This window comes from Andrena cerasifolii, chromosome 6 (genome assembly GCF_050908995.1).
Source record: "Andrena cerasifolii isolate SP2316 chromosome 6, iyAndCera1_principal, whole genome shotgun sequence".
NCBI classification, from domain to species: Eukaryota; Metazoa; Arthropoda; class Insecta; order Hymenoptera; family Andrenidae; genus Andrena; species Andrena cerasifolii.
In genome coordinates this window covers 16,492,573-16,516,910 of record NC_135123.1, presented here as the reverse complement: position 1 = coordinate 16,516,910, position 24,338 = coordinate 16,492,573, and the positions used below count along the sequence as shown (strand labels likewise).

The window sequence follows — 24,338 nt, the reverse complement described above, 5'->3', positions numbered from 1 at the left end:
CCCCGCACACACGGTTTTTATTTACTGACATCCCTGCTCTTGTATGACATTCGAAAGCAATGTCACTGTTTACACCGATGTCGCCATGCTTTCCTCCTTTTTCCGCCCGTTCGTGCGGATTATTTTCGACAATGACACGCGAGAAACAACATGACACAACGGCAGGTCGCGAATAGTACCAAACAATCAACCACTGTATTTGCTAATTCCTCCATGAATAACTTTTCGACGATCCAAAATGTATCAAAATATTACGATTTTAATAGGAAAAGTTTGAAAGCATTTACCACCTAATTCCACAATTACAAGTTTCTGTAGCAGTTGATTGACTACATTTAGCACCCAACTATATGTATATAAGTTTTGAATTTTTAATGTCAGAAAATAATATGTTCATTGCAACACGTGGAATACGTAGACCAACTTTTTCAGAAATCTCATAGCTTCATTATGATTTAATGTGGTGTGTCACGATTCACGTGTGGGTACGAGATTTTAATATTATTGGAATTGAAGATTGAATATACATTTGAGAAACGGACTGAAGAATTTTTTTTCTCAAGAGTAACTATTGTAAGCAGTTATACTTGTCCTAAGATTTAAAATATTTGCAAGAATCACTAAAAAGAAATTATTAGAATATTGGAGAGCAAGAGAACAGTTCCTCTAAAATAATAGATTTGTAAAAAAAGTTGTTACAAAATCATCCTGCTTATAGAACTGGGTAAAATTTCTTTTGTTCCCCTAAATTCAAGCCAACTTTGAAAGGACTAAGATCCGACGTTACAGATAAAACTAAAAGGACTTCGGGCAGCTTTTACCCTAAAGTTCCCTGTATAGATCAGGCGACTTATCTAATTCACTGTTATTCAGTTGACAAATCGAAAATCTGTCGCGTCAAGCTGACGTTAGAAAATTCACGAGTTTGCCCTGGAACGAGCACACGAATCGCCTCGCTACTTCTTGGAAATTCTATACTGCAACGTGCACACAACGGTCACAGGGTGTATGAACGGTGGCCAGCTATTTTGCAGCGTTATTTTGCTCCCTAGATTGCCAGTTGTAAGAAAGGCAAGTAAGTATGTGTACCTATATGCTCATAGGAGCAGGAGTGTATAAATTTCCCCTTTCGCCCGAAGCAGTGTTCCCAAATGAAATTCTGTGATTAATATCACCATCTCCCATTTGGGTCACCAAAATATTTTAAATACCCAGTTCACTAGCCTCTGTATGCAATAACAATTCGTTTCGCGTATACACGAATTCGAAAGAGAAATTAAGAGAAACTATGTGTGCCAAGTGAAAGCAAACGACGAAATTATGAATTAAATTAAAGCGTAAGAAAATTGTCAAGGCAGCACTGTTCGGCGGAGAAGGTGCTTCAGGGGGCGATCTTTCCAGATACAATCCTGGATTGCGGAAAGTCACCTGGAAAATGGTAGAAAGGCGCCTTAACGTGCCACGAGCCGCACGTTTCCTTAATAACTTGCCGCGTCGCAGCATCGCATTTCGTTTATGTGCTCAAACATTTATTGTCCAATAAACCACGACCGGATATCGCGCCGGTTGCTAACGGTGACCTGTTCGTGGGACCGGAAAATAGAGGAAGAAGAACAGTAGAGACGAGGGAACGGCGAGTAAATATGAAAACGAGCTCGAAAGGTTCAGTCAATAATCTCGAGTCAATTCAAGAACAATTATTCTCCCCCCTGATAGGTACTGTTCTCCATATTTCCCTAATTTTGGAGGGGATGAAAAAATATTTCGAGTAAATGTTACTGGACTTGAAATGAACTGTTTGAAATTGTAAGGATAACACATGGGAGAGTTGGTATTGTTTACCCCCAGAGACGTCAAATATTGAGAAGTTAATTTCATCAGGGGTGGGAAGGCTTAGAATCTTCTGAGACAAGACACTTTTGTGCTTGATGATTGGTATTTCGATTATATTCACCCCTAAAGACAATATTTCATCAAAGAAGTGTGTGCCCCAAGCATCACTCACCAGCCACAACGGAGTCTCACTTGAAAAGCCTGGCATGCACCACTCTGTACTCTCTAGTATATCTTATTACTACATCCAGTTCACAACGCTACTTAATAATACAAAAATGGTCAAGAACCACTGAAACGAACACAAGTAATCCAGCCAGAACACTGCCTTCCAAAAAAAAAATAAAAAACAAACCCCTAAAACGTTATAAAATTCCACGAACATCGCGAAACCCCCAACCTCTATTTCCTGCATCCACACAATCAACCTCGCCGATCAAGCGTATCAGGATCACACTCCAGGAACTACAGCACACCCAGGCCCGCCTTCAGAGCCGAATCAGAAGCGAGCCAAACGATCGCAGCCAGCCTATATGTATTCGCGGGGGCTGTACAGCATGGGAACGAACGATTCTTCCCAATGCTGATCGAATCGCTCCGTGAAACACCCATCCGGCGTCTCTTCAAATTCAATCGCGCGCGGCGCGGCCAAAACACTGCCGCTAAAAACAACGGTGCAAAAAGGGTGCGGGGGAAAGGGCCGGGTACAGGGGAGGGAAAAACGGCGCGAGTTAAGCGGGATAAAACGTGACGAGAATGGCGGCCGGGGCCGGTCGTTTTAATAAATTAATTTCATCGGCCAGCTAATTGTCGCCGGTTGTTTTTCCCTGGCAAACAACCGACCGACGATTACACCGTGCGAACGGCGAAGGGCGCTGCCGCGCAAACACGTTGCGTTCGAAAGCGTCGCGACGAGCGCGGGAAAAAATAAAGAGGGGGGACGGGGAGGGGGGGGGTAGAGAGAGTGAGCGGCTGGAAGAATTTGTTTATGCTAATCGGAGGCCGCGGCGATCGCATTTTAATCAGTTCGCGATTGCAGACGCGGCCCAATCGAGCGGGGCGGGGGAGCGGGACGTGGATTCGTTGGTCGGAGCTTTGCATTTTCGACAGGGGGTGGGCCCCCGACGCTTGATTGCCCGCGAATACGCAACGACGCCAGAGAGACTGGACGCTTTGCTTACTCGCCTGAATTACGGTTAAATATAAATACCTGTTGTGCATACTAACCGCGGCGAAATAGAGCAGGAAAATTGCCTTATAACGTTAGGGCGCTGTTGTATTAAATTGGTGCTTGCGGGGGTGGCGGGAGGGGTCGGGCACGGTTCAGCAGATTTCTTGGGGCGATTTTGGGGATCACGATGGAATTCATTTTCCTAGCTTTGTTCACGCGTTGTTTCTCGCGTGACGCAGCCTCTGACAACCTTTCGACTCTTAAGTGACGCGATAAAAATGCCCCTTTGCATATTGTATGTATAAGCAGTTTGTAATGTCTTGTGTTCCCAGCAATCCGAGGTCGTTGCAATTCCTCGCCAAGTTGCAAATCAAACACGCTACCATCGTTACTCCGTTTTATTTGCTGTGCTATATTTTACCACACTTTCTGAGTACTTTTAGGGAATGGGCGTGGTAATGGTAACGCTGAGCCTCGCCCTTACAGTAGAAACTTTTATCTTTTTTTAGAACTCGAATTAGTGTAATAAAGACGTATTATTATCCTCGGCACTCCAAAGCTTGTAGGAGTATTCTGTACGAAGTGTGTGGTACCACTGCAGGGATACTCAGGAGGACGACACACCCTTCGCTTCTTTTGGAAAAGGGCCACTGTGCTTTCTCATTATTCGAACGACTGTACTTCAGAGGCAAAACACCTAATTTTCTTATTTTCTGACAGGGGGATACTAAAAGGCGTATCGAACCTCCAATAATTAACTTGGTGTTTAAGTAATAATTAAACGATACGGGGGTAAAGTCAGATCGCATCATCGGTTGAAAAATTATAAACGGTAGGGCATGTGAATTTTTATGCCTGTGGATATTTTGTTTAAAAGTAAGCAACTTTTATTCAAGATAGTTTTGTAAGAAAGTGTAAGAAGTGTTCTTCGATAAGAAATTTCGAAATAAAGTAAAAGATTACAAAGACTTTTAATATTGCAAGGAATTTTATGCCCTGCATAAAATTTGTGTACTTGCCACATTTTCTTAAAGGCAATTTAATTTTTTTATTGAATCAATTTAGTCGTATTAAATAACAACGATTTGTTGGAACGAACGTTTTATTTCAACGAAGATAACGTGGCCCACGTTCACTGTAGATATTTCAATTATTTAATGGTTTTTGGTTTAACTGACCTACTTCTGTTTCGATTAACCTTGTTAATTGAAATTCCGCCGTAGAATTCGGGATGTTGGCAAACTATTAGAATGACGATGACAGTTTGCAAGCGAAATTGTTTTAGCGAATAAACCCTACCAGGAATTTCGAAATTGGGGAAGCTCACTCAGCTCATTGCATGTTAGGATAATTTTTTTAATTAAAATTAAAACCGTGTCCTCTTGACACCAACTAACGTAATATACGAATCAGAAAAATTGCGATGCATTAATTTGAAATTTTTTAATATTGAAATAAAAAGGCAAGCACATAAAGTTAAAACTGAACCTTAGTAAAAATAAAAAAAGGAACAATTTAAACTCAATTTAATTACTAACAGATTGCTAATTTTAGTGAATAAATATACTACCAGGAAATAAATAAAACGCATTTAATCAAATAGCAATATGACAAGTTTGTATTACAATAACAGGTCTATTTCCTGATTTTAAATTGGAAATTCTTGAAAGAACGAAAGAAACAATTTTGATGATGGACGTATGCGATGTATTAATTCAAGAGAAAGGTGCAGAGTTTTTAATTTGTTAAATGTACTTCCATAAATGGAAGGTAATGTACAGTTGATATAGTAGTTAAAGAAATTATAATAAAACACTTGTACGTTCAAAAACTTTTAACCACCCACTGAAATGTATGAATTTATAATTGTCGTTGGCACGGGGCTGTGCCCTCTCCTTTGTTACCATCATCCCTTTGATTATTCGCGTATATTCACCGACAACGGTGAAAGGGAAATTGATGAGAGAATTTCGGTCTCTAAAGCGAATTGATGAAAGCGTAAACGAGGCAACAGAGGTGAAAATTCGTCGATGTAAAAATAATGTACATTATTTATTTTCGTTCGTGTGAACGTGATATCTTTGCACCACCCTAAAACGCCACTGTGGCATAGTTCACATACCTAGCGACACATCTATATACTAAAATATAAGCTGTGAAATCTGATTAATTGCGAATTTCAAAGCTACACTCCCCACAAGTATTTAAAAATTTATAGCTTAGATAGTTTACCTAATTCTAAGCGCGAATAAAAAATTAATCACTACATAAACACTAAGTACGAAAACTTGCAATACGAATAAATTTCATTCTGAAGAGTCTTCACTTTAAGTGCTTCTGGTTGATCTTCTACAAGCAGGTCGTACAATAAATTATTACAAAATTGCTCGAATTTCAGTGAGACTGTAATTCGGGTCCAGAGGACTTGAAGGTTCAAAGCAGACTGCAACTGCAAAGTGTCTTCCATTATGAACGACGCAGACCTTCAACTGCTGCAAAAGGACGTGGCCAGCCCTTTTATCGTAATATTGCCTTTTATTTCGCTTCTTTAATTAACTCTTCGACCAGCCGCTCGATAGCGGCCACCACGACTGTTTTCTCCTTTCCGCGTCTCTTTCCCTCCATTTTCTTGCCTCTTCTTCCGAAATGAAGGTACAGCGTTAAATTCGTAAATACCCAGCTAATTACTTTCGCATCGTTTACGGTTTACCGCGTCCCCCCAAGATTTCCCAGCAACTTCCCGAGCGCAAGAGAGAAAAGTTTTCTGTTTGCTTCGTGCTCGAAATTCGAATGCCCTCCTGGCCGATGAAATTTATCTTTGAACCCCGCGGACTCCAACAGTTGGATCCTCCGCCACTTCGACGAAGAAGCTGCCACTTTTTTTCTTGAAAGAAAAGTTTAAACGACTCGTGATCCATCAGATTTGAGTTAAGTTTAATTAGGATTGTTTTTATTATATGTTTTATGATATTATGGAGGTAGGAGAGCTCGTGGGAAACGCGCGGAATCGTCATTTTTTGACAACAGGAGGCGATGAAATTTTTTAAGCAAGGAATAAAGCTGGATGTATCAGTGTAAACATAGATGCTGCATCTTTCTGTATCTAATACACCGATAAAAGTACAGCTACTTTGGTACATATCTATCTTGAATATCAAATGGTGAACACAGATTTTGTACCATTTAGGTAATGAATACACACAATGCTGATTGAAGTAATTCTAAATACTAGTAAAAGCTGAACATCTCCAAAATTCATGCGAAAATTAAACTACATTGAGAAAGAGAAGTATGTATTTCTCAATTTTTGTAACAGGAAGTACCTACCATTGAAGCTTTTTAAAAAAAAAACTATATGCTACTGTTTCGTTTGAATTTTACTTGAAAATATACGAATATCGAACATCCACTCAAAACTAGTGAACCTTTTCCATTTCACTTAATCAAATACTTTTCATTTAACGCCAGGCTTCGTCGCGTGTTTGATGAAAACTCGTAAACGAATACTTGTAGGTAATCGATTTTTGAAAACTCTTTTTATTCAACCTGGTGCAACTACTTCTGGCCTACTCGGTATTTCGGCTGCAAAAGATCGTAATGAGATATTCAGAATTTTTTCCAGCGCCGCGACTTGTAATTGCGGTAACACTTCCGCAAGATACGCGGCGAAATTCTGCTCAATGGGGAACACGTACCGTTGCAAGGCAGGTTGAAAAAAATTCCAGCGTTCCTCCTGCACTTTCATGCCGGAAGCTAATATCACGAAAGATACAATTAAAAGTATAGCCAGCGTTAAAAGTACGCAATATACGAGTCGGCTACTTGGCTTTTGCAGGATGGAAGGGATTGTGTTTTCAGTGGCAATATTGGCAATACATACTGTGCGCAAGAGTGAACCTGCAAATATATTTATAAACGATTGTTATATTTCATGTAGGCCCAGATTGAAAGAAGCGTGGAATTTAAACAGGACAGACAGAAGAAATTTGCGAATCGATGATTAAAGGGAACACATTATTCCAAGTGGAAATTTATGAATTCTAATAACATAGATACACTTGTTCTCACTAATCCACCAATTTTCATCGAAACCAAAGAAATACAAACAATACCCTGCAATGCTACGCAAAATTCCTCTCCTCCGTTGAATTACCTACACATCCTTACAACAAAAACAAGGAAAACACTCCAAACTTCAAACCCTCAAATCATCCCTTCAACCACCAAATAAAACAATTACATTCCCCCGACAGTAAACATTCCCATCAACCTACCCACAAAAACAAAATAACAAATACCAAACCCCTTCCAAAATCCAAAAATTCCAGAAACATCGCCTGTAAAGCCCCCAAGACCGCAGGATCGCCTTCGATGAGCAATTAGTGGAACATATCAGCGGTAGGTCGGACAGGCCGCGCACAATCGTGCAGAATAATTGCTCGGCCCGAGTAGCGCGTTCTAATCGAAAACCCTCGACCCGAAGCTGGTCGTCACGTAGCCCCGGTTCTAGTCTTTAAATAAAGGGGAAAAGAGCGGTATTTCCGGCGGAAGTCCGGCGAGTGTCCTCCAGTGGCATCGCGGCAGCTCGGTCGAGGTAAGAGGGCGACGCGGCATGATCGAGGCCGGCCAGCGGAATTTATTCGGAATCGATAATCCATTTGCTGTCCTTCCGTCGGAACAACGCGTACCCGTCGTCGGGTCCTCGAGAGAACTTGACCGGGAGATCTCCACGAGGAAACCGGGGAGAAAGGCGAGGATCGCGGTGGCAGCGAAACACAGGGCGAATCTGAAAGGGCGCCCCCAAAACATCTAATATGCTCTTGAAGAGCTTCGAATCTCGTACATACTGATCATCGTGGGAGTGAAATAGAACGCGGTGCCTCTGTTGTGGTGTGAACGTGATAGTAGTGTTTTACTTATGGGTATGGTTTCGTGGTATTTAATAGTGAATGTCTTTATTGTTTGAAAGAATTTGGCTTCCCTGCTGCCAAAAGTGTGGTAAACTTTTGATTGTTATTTTTTGGTGTTGGATTAAGGAGTACTAGATAATGCAGAGGGTTAATTTGGTAAAGAATTTTAAGAAATATTTGGGAGAAGTAGATTGTGAACTGTTGGTTTGGATCTACATGATTACTAGTTTTTTAGGGGGAACTGATATCAGTGGTTTCTTTTATTACTGGGGAATGTTTTCTCAATTTGTTACTTTGTACACTTACAGAAAACTGTAAAACTGATTATTTAATAAAGCAACTGCTAAGAGATAATGCAAGTAGAATTTTTAGCATTGAAGACCTGTCGCTATATCGAGACTGAAGTCATGGTGGCAATTGTGCCGGAATAATTGATTACCTTTCCGGAAAGTACATTCCAAAAATTTGTGAACAGAATTTCGAAGATTGCTTATTGATAATGACAGATGTAATGTACACACATTATTGGAAAATGTTATTCTAGGAGACATGTGCTAATAGAATTAAAAAAGAAGACTTCAGACGTGTCTTGTATAAAAATAAACCCTGGCAACTTAAATGTGCCATTTCGCCCGAAATATCCATAGTTACAATTTATGAAAGACGCAGGTGCTTGTGCACCAGAAACTAGATCTACCTTGCATAGATAAATAGCTACGAGGGAAGAAAAAAGCAGGGAAAGTTGGCAAGGAATAAAAAGATTAATGGAGAGAAAGGTGGACGAGGGAAGAAGAACAGAGCAGTGAGGCAATAGAAAAAATAAAAGATGAATAAAGGTGTAACAAAAGAGCAGGCGTGAGAATACAGAAACGAAGAAGCGCGGCGCGAGGAAGAAAAATACAGAGGAAAGGTTGAAACGAAAATATGACGAAACTAAAAAAAAAAACTGCGACAGAGAAATATAGAACACCTAGAAAAATTGGATGATGATACAATACAGTGATAATACATGTAGGCTAAGGGAGATACGGTGTCAAAATATAGAAAACAGATGGTATCGAAAAAGAGAGGATGGAGAAAAAATATGTAACAGAAACGCAACAATAGTGAAGCTGCAAAAATAAAAGGGAAATGAAATTGAAGGCAGGAGAAGTAGGTTGACTGAGAAGAAAAAGGAAAGGGAGAAGCGAAGAAAGAGTTACAGCGCGAAAATAATCTCCATTCATTAGTATTTAAATGAATCTATTAAAGGCGGAACAGAGCTTGGTAATTTCACGTTTTCCCTATTTTCCATCTGCCTTTCCTCTTTAGAGATTACTCAGAAAATGCAAAAAAAAATAGAGTTTCTATGTAGCGATTTCCAGCAATCAAAAGATAATAATTAGCGAAACATTGGGCTGCACTTGTGAGGCTCTACGAATTTAATTTATTGCAACTATTCACAAAATTTCTAACAATATTATAAAGCACACCTTCGTTTCTCTTTCACGTCGACAGGATAAGAACATCAATTTTGATTTATATTTACACATATGATACCTTACCATTACTTGATTTCATAACGTTGAATTGTTACTAATTTTCACGTATAGAATACTCTATTGTTACAACTGATGTGCCTCGACGTAAACTAACATCGCTGAATACTATTTAAAGTTCTGATATTCCTTTCCCATAATAAATTCCCATAAGACATAAAATAAGATAAAATACAAACGATCAAGCCTCGAGTAAATTTAAACATTGAGAATCAAGAATCGAAGCACGAATCCGTGATAGCATTCTGGTATTCAATCTAAAGTATTTCATACAGTGAGAAAGCGCCGAAAAAAAAGACGACGAAGGAAAGGATCTTGACAATGGAGGAAGAATTCATGCGAGTCGAGAAGTCAGAAGTAAAATACCAAGGTGGCAAGGAGCGTTCGACACGAAGGGGAGGTCGAGGCCGAGCTATGCAAAAGAAGGAAAACAAACAGGAATTCGACGATGTAGAACGAAAGTGGGCGGTGCTTCTAGGGGAGAGAGAAAATTACAATGATCATTTCCAGGAAGCATCGCACGGTATTTCCATCTGCAGGGGTATTTTCCTAGGGGTGTAAAAGGTTGCTCCTAAACGGCTAATTTCATGCACCGAAGTAATCTCTACTCCCCGACACCACTGCACCAGCACCATACGAAAGCCAGTCGATTTAAGGATAACGAAAGTCCTGAAAATCAGCAGATTCTTTGTTTGGAGATTCCTGAAAGTTCATGATGCGTACCATCTGAATTTCGATTGGATATTTGAAGGCTCCCCGCTGCTCGACTTGCGATTTACGTGGAACTGCAACGACTTCGGCATTTTTGGGAAAATTGCTGGTTTATGTCGAGCTGCCTTTGTAGTTAAACTTTTATTAGTAGCCCTACGAGCACTGTTCTTTAAATGTACTTTGATTTGGGAGAAAGGCAGCCGTTAATTAACCGCAGTTAAAAATAGTAGCACGATTGAATGGTATACATCTAATCAGAAAATTCATACGTGCTTGGAATGAAACAGTAGAGTCTATTTCGATTAGAGTGCAAGCACACTGATCAGCCCACCAAGCAATCCGTTTATTTGCAGACCAACTGATATATCTTTCCCAGCAACACACTTCAATGGAACAATTAATTTTGAAATTCTACAAGTAAGAGAAGCGATCTCTTTTGAACAACACATGAAACCCGCTCGTTATAACACAAGAGCACACAATACCTATAAATGGATAAATTCAATATTATCCAGCATTCAATTCATCACTAATTTCAACCAGTTTTAGCAACCCCCGTTCCCCCGGAAATCTCGGAACGCTTTTCACCTGTTACAACAGTAACGAATTACTTCCACGTTAAATGCGTTCTCATCAAACTGTTTCACGCCTCTGGGCAGTTGAATTGGTTTAACATTTCAGAAATTTCGTCGTTACAAAAAAAAAACAAAATCCCATACATACGATTAAAGGGCGATGAAGATGCATAGAAATGGCCGCAGCTGAATGACTAATTTTATCCGAACGAAGTAATCTCGGCGTCCGGCCGCGCCCGTTAAAACCATAACGGCGCTCATTAGAGGAACGAACGTACACAAAATCGCGCCGCTTGCGTTTCAGCCGGACAAGGAGTCCCGTAAATTAAATTGAACCCCCCCGATTCGTTACTTTGAATCGTTCCCGGTGAAACGTTATCGCATCGCCTGGAATTATTAGTTTTATAACGCGCCCCTTGCACCTACCCTCCGCGAAAACGACGTCAACGCGAAAGCCTGGCAACTCGTTTCGGCGCCGCAGCGTGACACGTTTTATCGCGTCGTGGTAATTCAATCACAGAGCAATGAATTTCTATCGATTCGTGGGAGGACCTCGATAAATGGACCATTCGATTTTTATGAATCTTCGGGTCTCGCTGAACGAGAAGACGAAGGACAAGTAAAAGGGGATTCGTTCCAGTGGATATAGAATAATAAAGGGGCGCGGACTTGTTGGGAAAGGCTGCTTCTAAATGGCTAATTTCATATAACGAAGCAATCTCTGCGTCTCGACGCCTGTTTCTCAGCCGTAACGGCGCTCGTTAAAGAAACGCAGGTACGGAGTAACGGGCGGGAAGAAGGAGGAAATCGTAATACTGGCGACCTGGGCGTTACATGTTAATAGCCTTAATTAATCGAGCAGCTGCTTGCATTAATTGATGGATTCGTTCGTTGGATTCGTCAAATTATTCGACTCGGTGGTATATTAATGGGGTGCCGAAGAGAATTACGTTGGGAAAGGGCGTCATTTCTCAACGAGAACGATCTACACCTTTTTGTGTTGAAGTTCCACGGCGAAAACTGAGTGACGCTGAACTCGATAATTCAATGGAAAGGAAGAAAGCTATTCTTTCGAGAAATTCTTTTGTTACAGGTATCGGTGTCAAGAAAACTTGGATTTATACCGTAAAGGTAGATGGTAATTAACGAAGTTCGAACAATCCGTTAGTCGATAAACTGTCTTCGGTTAATGGACGCGACTACAGGATGAAATAAGACTAAGCAGTTGCGAGAATGTAGAAAGTGGCAACCAGTATCAAAGACACAATAGGTTGTATTGAAATACAGCAAAGTAAAATTAACGTAAAATTACATTGTCAGGCTATTCCAGAAAGAAGAATCTTCCCTAGCAGTCCAGTGCTCTCAACAATTCAAACAAATTTTCCCGGTAAAAGTTCCACTGTGTCTGCAATCCAGTTTCCACTGTAAGCTCTACGATCCCCGCGAATAATAACAGAAAATTTCAAACCAAACAAGGGAACCTCGAAATATTGTATCAAGCCAAGAAACACCCTCAAAGCTTTCATTGCAATGGGAATATCAAAGGACACCGGTGGAACAGAAGCAACAATGAGAATTTCGAGTAACATTATGTAGGAAGCCTCTAATTCCGTTAATTTCGCGGGAAAGGTGCAGGTTTTCGATTCTTTTGCAAAAAAAAGAGAAAAAAAAAAGAAAATGCCCACGTCGAAACACTCTGCGGCTCTCTGGGAGAGAGTGGCCGGTCGGTTGCTTTTATCCTGCCATCCTCCACCCTGATGCTGATGGTACATTCCACATTCTGGCTTATGCCCTGGCGCACGGTGCGCATCCACTTCGTCCTCGTTACATTTCCTCGGTTATATATCCTTACGATCCTCGAGAATAGTACGGATACTCTCTCCCGACCCGTGAATGAAGCCCTACGGGCTGTCTTTATCCGGGGATTCTTCCAAGGAACATTGAGTTTTTTTCTCCCGCCGGCGGATACCGCCCGGCTGACTTTGGACTTCGAGTATTAGGCTGACATCAAGGAAATGAGAATTTTCTAAACGAAAATGGAAAGTCCCGCGCGGTGTGCTGCCTTCTCGGGCGAGATTGCTCGTAATTTCCGCGACACAGCACGGCTGATGGCTATCTTCATCGCGGTCGTTAACAAAAGTTCAAGAGGTACGGAGAATTTGGGCGATCGACTTTGATTGCAGCCGCGATGATTCCACCTCTGTATCGAGTTAATGGAACGGCGGGCATTATCTGTGCCTTTTCTGCGACGCGATCGCGCAGGAGAGGTAGTTAAAGGGAAAGTAGTTTTCTCAGAGGATACTGTTCGATGTATGAACGAAGGCTCTTAGAATGCCAACTTCAGACTCGACGTAAAGGTTGTTTGAATAGTAATTGGCTTCTGATTGGACGTGGGACAGTTTGATTGGAAACACACAGATGTAGCTGCTGATAGAGGGTCGTGATATCATTCGATTCGGTTCTTACCCACGACGGAACGGAGAAGGAATATGCGTTTAGGGTAACAGGTTATATGCTTGTGCGTGCAATGGTGGTGTCTGTTACCATTTTACTCCAAAACTACTGGACCGATCTTCATGCGGTTTTTTGCATTAGTCAGGTATCGTTTGCCGGCTGATTCTTAGGCCGGTATTCATAGTCGCTACTTATTCTTAAGCATGCGGCGTCGTCTACTAACCTAGTAGCTAGTAAAGGATGACGAATGCTTAAGCATTTGCTTAAGAATAAGTAGCGACTATGAATACCGGCCTTAAACATATTTTATGGCATTTGGCTTTAAGGGGACGCTGCAGTAGAAGATTTTTCTCCAAAACTACTGGTGAAATAAAATTAAAAAATTTTAAAGAAACCCACGACGATGTAAGCATAACTTAACAATAAAAAATAAAACATAGAGGTCTAAAAAGTGTGAAATAATAACTAATAATATTTGGATAATGTGTTTACATTAGAACTTTTCATGATATATTTTTATCGATTTAGAATTAATTAACAGCCGCCGTGCGTGACCTACCGCGTTACCCAACAATCTTACCTAAACGTGAAGTCACGCACGACGGCTGTCAATTAATTATAAATCGATAACAATATATCATGAAAAGTTCTAGTGTAAACACATTTTTCAAATATTATTTGTTATTATTTCACTCTTTTTAGAGTAAACACTCTTTTCACTGTGTTTTATTTTTTATTGTCAAGTTTTGCTTACATCATAGTGGGTTTTTTTAAATTTTTTTGTCTGCATGCAGCACCAGTGGAAGGGGTGAGAATTTATGTGCAGGAAGTAGCTGCTGGGAGAGAGACTGTTTTGAATGCTATACTGGACGAAACGTTTAAATACTTTACTGGATATCTAAGTCCACGAAACAATCTTATTAGAACAATTCGCAATGTCTTGTTTTTTTATTGCAAGTGCTTATAACGAATACTTCTATCTTACAACTTATGTTATTCGATACATATCTTACTTCGATAGAATATTCTATGAACAAAGACAATAAACGAAGAACCACGTGCTGCATTTTTGAAAAGTATCTAGGAACATCTGTTCACTTCCAATATGCTCCGAAAATTTGCAACCCCATTTCTAGATCGCCCCATAGACATCCGAATATGAAAATCACCCTCAAATCACACTCAAAATAATTACAAAAGCCTATGCGTAAATAAATGCAGATAACGAGCACAAAATATTCCTAAACACTTTTCCAGTGTTTAGGAAAACGCCCCTACCAAATTTATCAATGAAGTTCCATCAATTCTAATTGATGGAAATTGCTAATTTCCATCCTCCCTTTTTTTCCATAAAGCGGCCAGGTAATATGCAGTTTACCTTACCGCGATTTACGCGCATATTCGCCGCGGCGTTGTAACGTCTAACGAAGTATCAAGACACGGGATATTCCGAGCTTATCGCGTAAAAGAGTCGCATTAATAAGTCATGTGAAATACGGATTAGATCCTATGCATCTGGAGACTGAAAGCTGCATTATCTTTGAAACACGATGAAACCAGCAGCGCGGTATTATAATGCCGCTGTAAACGTAACCGCAGCCGTGTAAAATGCGAGCGGAAGCGGTGTACCCGGTGCATTCTTATATAACTTACGGCCCTTTTATGCAGATTCGATCGTAAATTAAATAGCGTAGCAGGTTTCGCGGTAAAATAATTACACGGCATGTATTCGCCAAGCATCCCTTTGAATTTACATTCGCCAATTCCTCCGAAAACCATGGCGCTCGGAGACGACACAACGAAAATTCGAACAAACGGAATCCGTTCGTCTGAACGTTGGGCTAGTTCGACAATACGGTGCAGGTACGCAAAAATGTACGTTCACAAGAATGGCTGCCTCGCTACTGAAGCTCGCAGGAGATCTCTAACAATACAGATTCCTTATTGTCAGTGGGATAAATTAAATATTAGAGATAGTATTTAAAAATGGATTGACTCTGAGAGTAACAGAGTTAATTTTTTCGGTGGACATGGTATTAACTTGTTACTGATTCGGAATGATAATGGAATCGTCTCGATAACTCTGAAATGGAAGGATTTTAACGAACTGCAGATAATGTAACTTCATCTCGAAGCTGAATATTTTATAACTTCATTGCGGCTTTATCTTGTGATAAAAGTTTCGACAACTAGTTCTGCGGTGGGGTGTGCAGTGTCCATCGCTGCGATGGACTATTACGAAATTTAATTAAATCGTGTCAGTGAGATTATTACGGGAACATTCCGCAATCGGATAAAAAATTACCATTACGGTGTTATAAATTCTTCGTCAGAAGTATTCACAGAATCTTTCGAGGCCGATAACAAAATCTGTTGGAACACACTGTGGGGGAATTTTTCGGATGCCTTGAAGTGAACAATTTATTTCAACCCTGTGATATGTTCATCACGAATTTGATAACATGATATTGAGAAATAAAAGATAAAGTAGTATTAGGTTTATATGAATCACTACAAATAGGAAATCAATTCCAAGTACTGCTTTAAATATTATATATTAGGAGATTAGAGATAAGAGAAGTGGGTGAAGATGTGGCGATAAATAAGCCAAAGGGAGATCGAATTTCCACCTATGAATGTTAACGCGATCAGAGTAATATGTTGACGAGTGTTCTGTATTGAACGCACGTGAAAATCCAGTAAGTTCCTGGAGAAGTGCTCATAATTTCCAGGTCAAACATGCGCGACGATACAGTATTGGAAACGCATTACATATGACGTAAGCAAATTTAACTTTCTGCCAAAGAAATTCGATCAAACCCTACACTAATTGATCACTCGTTACGTCGACATCAAAGTACTGTGTAGCTTGAAACTGGAGCACGAAAGTCGCTGGAAAATTAATTTAATTGGGTGGGTGATATTAAGGAAGGTCGAAGGAGCAGGTTTCTTTACGAAGGAAAAGTGACATTTTTTTCACGTAATTACATTCACAGCTGAAAATATTTTTCTTCGGAAAAATTAATATACGGAAACTTTCTTATATTTTAAGAGGACTATACTGACTATAAATTCAATAAGCTCACAAAATTTTCATAAATTTAATAAACTCGTGCGAGGAAATTTTCATAAATCCGACATAAAAAACTGACGTGTATATTTAATAAAATAGTGTCCTTTATGTGCATGTACAATAACTTCAGTTAAAAATGAAAGTATTTGCATAAATTTCGTGCTTCTTTCCCTGAGGAATGTTCCTATTTCTGATTGTAACCCTTTCGATGACAAAAATGTTTAAAACTTTATTCTGAAATAAAGCATCGAATGAATTCGTATTGGACCACGGTACTTGTAGCAATCGAAATGGGAAGAGGAATGGACATATAAAGAAATACAAGGGAGACCTGTAGAGAGGAAAGTAATTGCGAAAGGCGGGAAGATGAGAGATCGAGAATAGGACACGCCTAGATAAACGACAAATTGTTCTCGGATCAAATCTCCCACCTTGGGTCTCCTACTTCTGTGGTGTCCAGGTGTATTTGATTTTTAAATTGTTCGGGGCTGCCTTTATACCCTGATACGTGTTATTTGATAGGGTGTATCGGGTGTCTGAAAGAAAGATTATGTTCCTATAGAAAATCGAGGAATTCAGCAAACTGAATTCCGCGTTAATGCCAGTTTCTATGTGCTATATCCATGCCGATGAAAAGCTCAACAATAATTGTACCCTTTTCGATACGATCTATTCTCTAATTGCTGGATTCTTTGAAATTTCTCATAAATCCGAAGGGAAAACATATCTACTTAACTTTATGAATGAGAATACCTTAAATATGTAAATGATATATACCTCCATTTTGGAGTAATATGAGATTATTATTCGATAATTTCTACGTTGCTAAAATATTACTATATTATATTTTGTTCCTTGGTAGAATGGAGTTCCTTAGGAACACTGTGAACTGCTTCTTTCTGTAAAAGCTGTTACTTTCTTTTCTCGTTAAAAACCGAAGGCTTTAATAATGCTACTGGGTATAGGAAATTCTATTATATCGTGTAATTGTAATTCCACTGCATATATCCAGGGAAGCAGAGCAGCAAATAAAATCTGCTATTATATTTTTAATTGTAACTCACAATTCCATGCGTTTCCACGAAACTAATACAATATCAACCCCCTCCAAGAGCAGCACATCATTGGGGGGTTACATACGTTTAACCGCGGTGAAAATGAATAATTTTAGAAATGTTATTAAGGGTCTTATTAAGAAAAAAATAAAGCAAAATATTTATTATTTTATTTATGATTTTTTAGGTCAGCATGATATCTGCTTTAAATATCGATGGATCTGAAGAATAAAATCGTAATCATGTAAAATAATGTGGCTATTATGGGCTAACGAACCATTCTTCTATGTATTTTGTTTAATTAGATTTTTATGCACAATTACACATCAAACTTTTGCATGAAAACAATTCATTTGACTATAAAGTGCCATAAATTCATTTTTTTTCAATTAAAAAATTTGGCCTGTCAGCCCATAATAGCAACATTATTTTGTAAGAATATCATTTTATTTTTCAGATCCATCCATGTTTAAAGGAGATATCATGCAAACCATTTTTCTTTAGTGGTCTAAAGAACTTCAAAAAGCGCAAATAATTTAATACAAAAATTATTGTAAATAAATCTTTTCGTATACTTTATGGACTAATAAATCATGTGTAATAAGTATTTTATTTTTTTTAACAATCCCTTGAAAAATTCCTAAAATCAGTAATTTTCCCGCGGCTAAATGTATATATCCCCTTAAACCTTTCCCTACTTTTAATCCAACACATATCCATTTCATCGAGGAATTCATCGAATTTCGCGGCAACACTCCAACCAAAACATCAATTTATTTTACACGCCTCAACGTTCCTCCATCAAGCCCTGCATTAAATAATTCACAGTCAATGCATTATCAGCTGAATCCTCTTTATGAATCCACTATACCGTATTCACTTGATTCTCTCCTAACTTTTCAAATTCCCTGTTTCAACGCCCACGATATTAGCAGCTGAAAGAGCCGTCCCCTAACCTTGATCCTTAAAATTTGCCGGAATAAATCCGCGAAACCTCGCATAAAGATTTTATCAGCCAATAACCGTGTTACCCATAAATTTCAGATGTTTCTACGGCGATGGTGAAGGCGGGCCTGCGGGGAGCGCCAATGAAACAGGCGTCGAGCAATTTATAGAGATTAGTTTCGGCCTAGGATGTACGAAACAGTGGGAAGGGGAGTAGAAGAGAGAACAACGGTAAGTTTGAACACCAAGGGAGGGAAGAGGGAGGATTTGCGAGTCGTAGGCCACGTAAAGAAAGAAAAGTTTGTCGTTGCCCTCGAAGGGCGTCAAACAGTCAAGGGGGGAGGACCACGGTGAAAAGAGACTGTCAGATGGAAATGGCGGTGAACATCCGATAAGAACGTTTCTTGGAAACTTAGTTTTCATGGTGACCATAAAAACTCAATGGGGTGTGCGTGGGTGGTGGCAACGAAGAGGTTGACTCCTTAAGAGGCAAAAAATATGTTCTGGTAGTAATGTATAAGAAAGTGGTGCGCGTGTATCGGAATTTTGCAGGTTTTGTGACTTGTCGCGTTGATGAGTTTGTTCGTTATCTGTTGAAGTTCTTCGAAAGACTACGAGATATTTCTCGAAGTCTGCGTTGGGTTTAACAGGAAATGGTGTACTGTTTTATGTTACAGTTTCGTATAGAACGTTTGAGAATTGAGCGTCCTTTTTCTATCGTTTTATTAATAAATTGTTATATTACTGTATTGTGTGTGCTCTCGGTAAATGGTTGGAAGATATTGCGACGAAAAGAAAAGAAAGAAATAGCTTCAGAGTACATGTTTCTCTAACAAATTTGTAAACCCTGCAATGATATTTCTTGTAAACAAATACTACATCTGGAGCGTGGTGGAAATCAGGAATCAGCTTCCAAATTTACAGACGTGACGTGCAAGCATTATTATAAGCCAATTCCATTTGCGTGTTGAATCGTCTCCACAAGGGAACAAGAAGCTAGAAATAAAAGTTTACCTGTCATAGCGGTATTCATTTAACAGGCTCTGACACCGATTTCTCGCGATTCGAGAATATAATTCCATTAATGAAAGATATTCAGAACGGTGGACTCGCTGCGCGTGTTCAATAGCCGACGCGAAATTCCATTTTTTTCGTCTTGCAGCCTTTGAAATAACGCGGGCTCAGCGGCTTGGAAAATAAATTGTCAATCAAATTCTACCTAGCTCGGGTGCATCAGAATTCCGCATAAACCGCCGGTATCGAATTCAACAATTCGGTTTCAAAAGGAAGCTGCCGGCGAACTTCACGCTACCCAAGTCGAAATATTTTCGTCGGGCCACCGAGCCAGAAGGGATTTCAATTCGTCATATCTGGACCTCTCTCGAATCTGCGCATAATCGACAATATGGAACGACACGCACAGACGCCACAAACGCGTGTACACGTGTGTGGATAATGAATCCCAGTCCCTTGTGATTTTCGAGCATTGGAACAACGCTGGTCGCGGACACAGGGAAATGGAGGAGACGCAACAAGAAGCAAAAGAAATGGCAGATAGAATGCAGAGACGGCGAGTGCCCAAAGGGAAAAGAACAATTGAGGCAGCTATTATTATTCGATAGCAATTATTGCTTTTTTTTCCAATTTATCTGTTACGTTGACCCCATTTCCCTGGCAGTTTTATTTATTTATCGCCGCTCTGCTAACCTCGGGTCACGTATGCCGTTTCAATTTCACTGATATTTAATAGCGGTACGAATTTAGCTGCGCTTCCAGCACGCGGATTTTCTTAGATTTTTGTTGCCTGAATAAATTAGTTATATAATTCAAATATAGGTACAGTGTGCATCATAATGAATATAATATAATCTAGTTTGAATAAGTATCAGGAAGGTAATATTGGGCTAAAATTCCTCGCGAGTTATGAGAATGAATTTAATTAAAATATCACTGTTTCACCTAAAAAATACGATTCTTTTCGGACAAATGCCCTACTCTTTTGCGGCCCCGATTCTTGCGCATTTTTCGAATACCAAAACGAACCGACCAATCAAGTAACGGATTAATTATTCGTACTTTATACGTGGAGCGATTTATGTTTCAACGATTCAAAAAGATTTACGAAAAGCGTACAAACGCGGTGTACCTACTGATCTTGCTGGTAAATCTTCGCGTATTAATTACGACTGTATAATTTCCAGCCAGTGGGTAGTGCATACGCTAGTGCAGATACTATATGTATAATTATAACGAAATGTTGCAATGCGCCAGATTGCAATAATTATCGTCAGTGGCTAATTAACAAAGGACCGAAGTAAATCATTTTCTCCAGCACATAGCGTTGCGAGGCGTGTACAGGGCACACAGAAAATTAGAGTGCATCGGTATGGAAGCTAATTATGGCTAAGCGACGACTTAAAATAGCAGCCAGAAAATCGATGTTTCGAACACCACGGTTTCGAAATTATGACTAACAGCGCCCGACCAGCCATTTCCTGGTCGAAACGCCAATAAATGTCGTGAAGTTATTACCTACGGCGACAACTGAGGGATATTTCACGTACGCCAAATGATATTTTATAAAAACAATCCATTGCTGGCCGTGGGTAAAATTGAAATCGGTAGACAATTACTTTAATCCGAATTAATTACCCGATACTTTAATATTTTAGTGAAAAGGTGGGCGTGTGTAGAGTCACACGAATTAGAGTGTGTAAGATCTTTTTTGCGCTTAGAAAAGGATGTTTGAGTGAACATGTGTCCTACTTGATTTAATTTTTCAAATTATAAGACAAGGCGTCTTTTTTAATATCGTCTTATAAGAAGTTTGTCACGAACACTAAAGTAAATATTTCCGTTGAGAATTTCAAAGGATAACTCCTAATTCTTCAAAGATTCGAATGTTTATTCGAGTATTGTACCTTAGGTTCTAATGCTTTCGAGGTTTCCTACTGATCGTCCTGTGACCATCACGTTTCGAGATTTATTTACTCGCAATCGCCAGTCAATCTTTCTGACTTGACGAGACTCGTGAAGGTTCAATAGCTGTTTACAAATGGAAACGATGCTGAATTGTTTAGACCATCATTTCCATCTTCTTTTCGTTACGTGGTATTGAGACTCTAACAATTATTCTAGACTTAAAAGAACGTACCATTATTTTCAAAAATATTAATATTCTGTGTATACCTAATATACCTTCGTACACAATATGAAATATAAAATGTTACTGTACACTTTACAGAATATGCAACAATTTCACCAATACATACACTACTGTAAGGATGAAGAGTCAGATAAACGTTATTGAAAACTATTTACAATTCTGTACGTGTGCTTTTAAAAGAAAATTTAAATAATGCCAGAGCTAAAACACCCTAAGCAAAACGGGTCCAACCGTATTCAGCATCGTTCCAGCGACGGTTAGAGTAATTTTAACCGTGATGATCTACAATAATGTTGCTTGTGTACTCACGTCATATCTCTCCTGAATATGCGGCCCAGCTTGTGCGATGTAGAGCGTGCTGGCAGTATCAAACACCAATTCCAGTGGTATTCTGGTCACTCTCTGTCTAGCCATTTCGTGGCAGTTCAGGTACAAAGTGACGTCGGTCGTCGAGACCCTCAGGACGATTTTTGACCATTTCTTCGTTAACTTCGGCACGGTGAACTTTGCCACTTCTTCTGAATGCGAATGTTGATCAGAATTCGTGTATACTAAAGACACATTCTGATTTGTGCCTGGTCCATCCTGCGACAAAAATTATTTCACGTCGCAAATCGGGCTACTATTAGTCTACATTCAGAGAGAAGTTTTAATTTGGAAGTACCATGTAATTACAACTTCTCAGTGGTACCTATTCTTATGTACTAAGTAGGGCATAAGAAAGGTGTTCGCCTTCATAAATAAAAAGTGTTCTAGAAGTAATAAAAAAATTTTTTTTTTTAGTTTTTTCGGACTTTTTCGAAAACCGTTTGTCGCACGAGAAAAAGTAATACAACATAAAAGATGTAGCTTGTCCAGATCTACAACTTTTCTTTCCACCGTACAAATCCTTCCACGAATAAAGGTTTACCGTGCACAGAGCCAGTGGAAAACTCCACCCTCGATTTGTAAACTGAAATCACCGATTCTCCCATCGACGAGTCCTTCATCTAATAATCAGCGAACGTCCCGCTTTCGGAATTATTCGGGAATCGCTTTCCCGTCGTTTCCCCGAGGAAAATAGATCAGAATTCGAAAGTGGAGCTGTTTTCCCGCGGTCGCGGCCACGTGCCATCGATTCTCATGGGGATCGAGTCCTCTCGAAAACGTCGAAAGCAAGCAGCCTGCTTCCGTTGCAGAACACGTAGACGTCGGATTACCCGTCGAAACGGTGCCGCGAGAAACGTGAAAGATCTCAAAGAAATTTGAACGCTCGAGAGCTGCAACAACGGCCTCGAAGGGATTCGGGGAACATGAAGAAAGGCCGCACCACCAACATTCAGAAGCGTCGACTTAAAAGTCTATCGAGCTGCTGGAAATCCTCATAAGTCGACCGATGGTACTTGCAATTACGAATTTTTGTCGGCTCTGTGAAGCTTTCATACTCACAGGGGCAGCGAAATTATGCAAATAGTTAGTGCACAGTGTTTGTAATTGAACTTATAAGGCGTTACTATTTAAAATGTTTAAAGAACATCGAGTAATTAACCATCTATAACGATGTGTGACTTTAAAGCAACATATATTATCTACATTTTATATTACATTTGCTAATTCACAAAATATGAATGTTTAATTATTTTAACACGGGGATTATAATCCATTATTTTACACTAAAATGTATATGAAATGAATTTGGAATGCACCTGTTAAGGCATACGTCATTTTGAATGACTACCAGTGTCTTAAATATTTTGGTTGTAGAGGTTTAAATTGCAGTGGATGTTCAAGTATAATCTATACAGTAATTCTAGATATATGTGCACGTTTTTATCAATTTTTAATTATTTCTAAAATTTCTATATGCAAGGTTGTCGAATTTTTTAATCTCGTGCACTCTCCTTGCCAGTTCCTATCTATCTTATGGATAAATAATTAAGATACATATGGGGAAATGATGCACAAAGAGATATGAAAATTATATATTAAAAGTTGTTAAGAAATGGAAAAAGAATGAACGTAACATAATTGACAACAGCGATAAAGGCGCGAGCAATAATTAGTATGTATTACTAATTGAACCAGACTGATTAATATGCATTAGGTACTGTCACAATTATTCTCTTTAACAGTTCATTACTACACTTATTCCAGACTGTCCTCGCACAAATTATGATAAATGCGCACGTATATGATAAAGTCACATAATACGTGACTTTAAATGGGATCACAGTTGTACTCACCGAAATTCGAATGCCCAATTGCACCACAGTTTCGAAGGGATTAAGGACTGCAAACAGATAACTGGTTCTGAAAGATGTCGGCTTTAATGTTGCCACCAGAGTGAACTCAGCTGGCAATTTTTCCGGGAGATATAATCGATAGGGTTGTTTCACTTCGGATCCTGGCCGGAAACCAAAAGCTGGAAATCCGTCGAGACCATCGTCGATGTACAAATTATTGTCGTCTGTCAATGCCACGGTCGCCTCGAGTAAATCGTAAACCAGTTCTGAAACAAAAAGGTGTGAGCCAAGGGTGGTTAGAAAACATCCTTCTCCTAAAAATTTCGAGCTTTCAGAAGCGAAAATTGAATGTACCAACACAAATGGAACAAGATGCTTTCTATCTATTCACTCTGAATTTGTTGGAGGAGGAACTGCACCGTTCTTGATTTATAAATAATAATAATATTATTTACCGAATGACAGTTTCGCGATAATTATTGTAAAGTAACCGATCGAATATTTCAGAAATTCTAAATTCCAGTCAAAGTGCAATGGCGACGAACTAACTTTCACGGAAGCGTACCGCGCGGCTTTTGCTTTCCCGTACTTCTATTTGCCAACCTGTTCCACAAAATTACAAACTCTCGTAAGTGAAAGAAGGCTAAAAGTTCCGCTTTAAGCTCTGAAGCGTATAAAACTCTTC

General features: G+C 39.4%; 1 protein-coding gene across 6 annotated transcripts in view; it reads right to left on the bottom strand.

Annotated features, from left to right (window-relative positions):
* Mp (collagen XV/XVIII-type protein multiplexin) overlaps positions 1–24,338 on the bottom strand; it is a 325,990-nt gene that overhangs the window by 224,441 nt on the left and 77,211 nt on the right. For all 6 annotated transcript variants that reach the window (XM_076813594.1, XM_076813590.1, XM_076813591.1 and 3 more), the window contains exons 3-4: positions 23,654–23,919; positions 21,741–22,016 (exon numbers count right to left, since the gene is read on the bottom strand). In XM_076813594.1, coding sequence (XP_076669709.1) covers positions 21,741–22,016; positions 23,654–23,919 — 542 coding nt within the window. The remainder of the gene's footprint in view (positions 1–21,740; positions 22,017–23,653; positions 23,920–24,338) is intronic.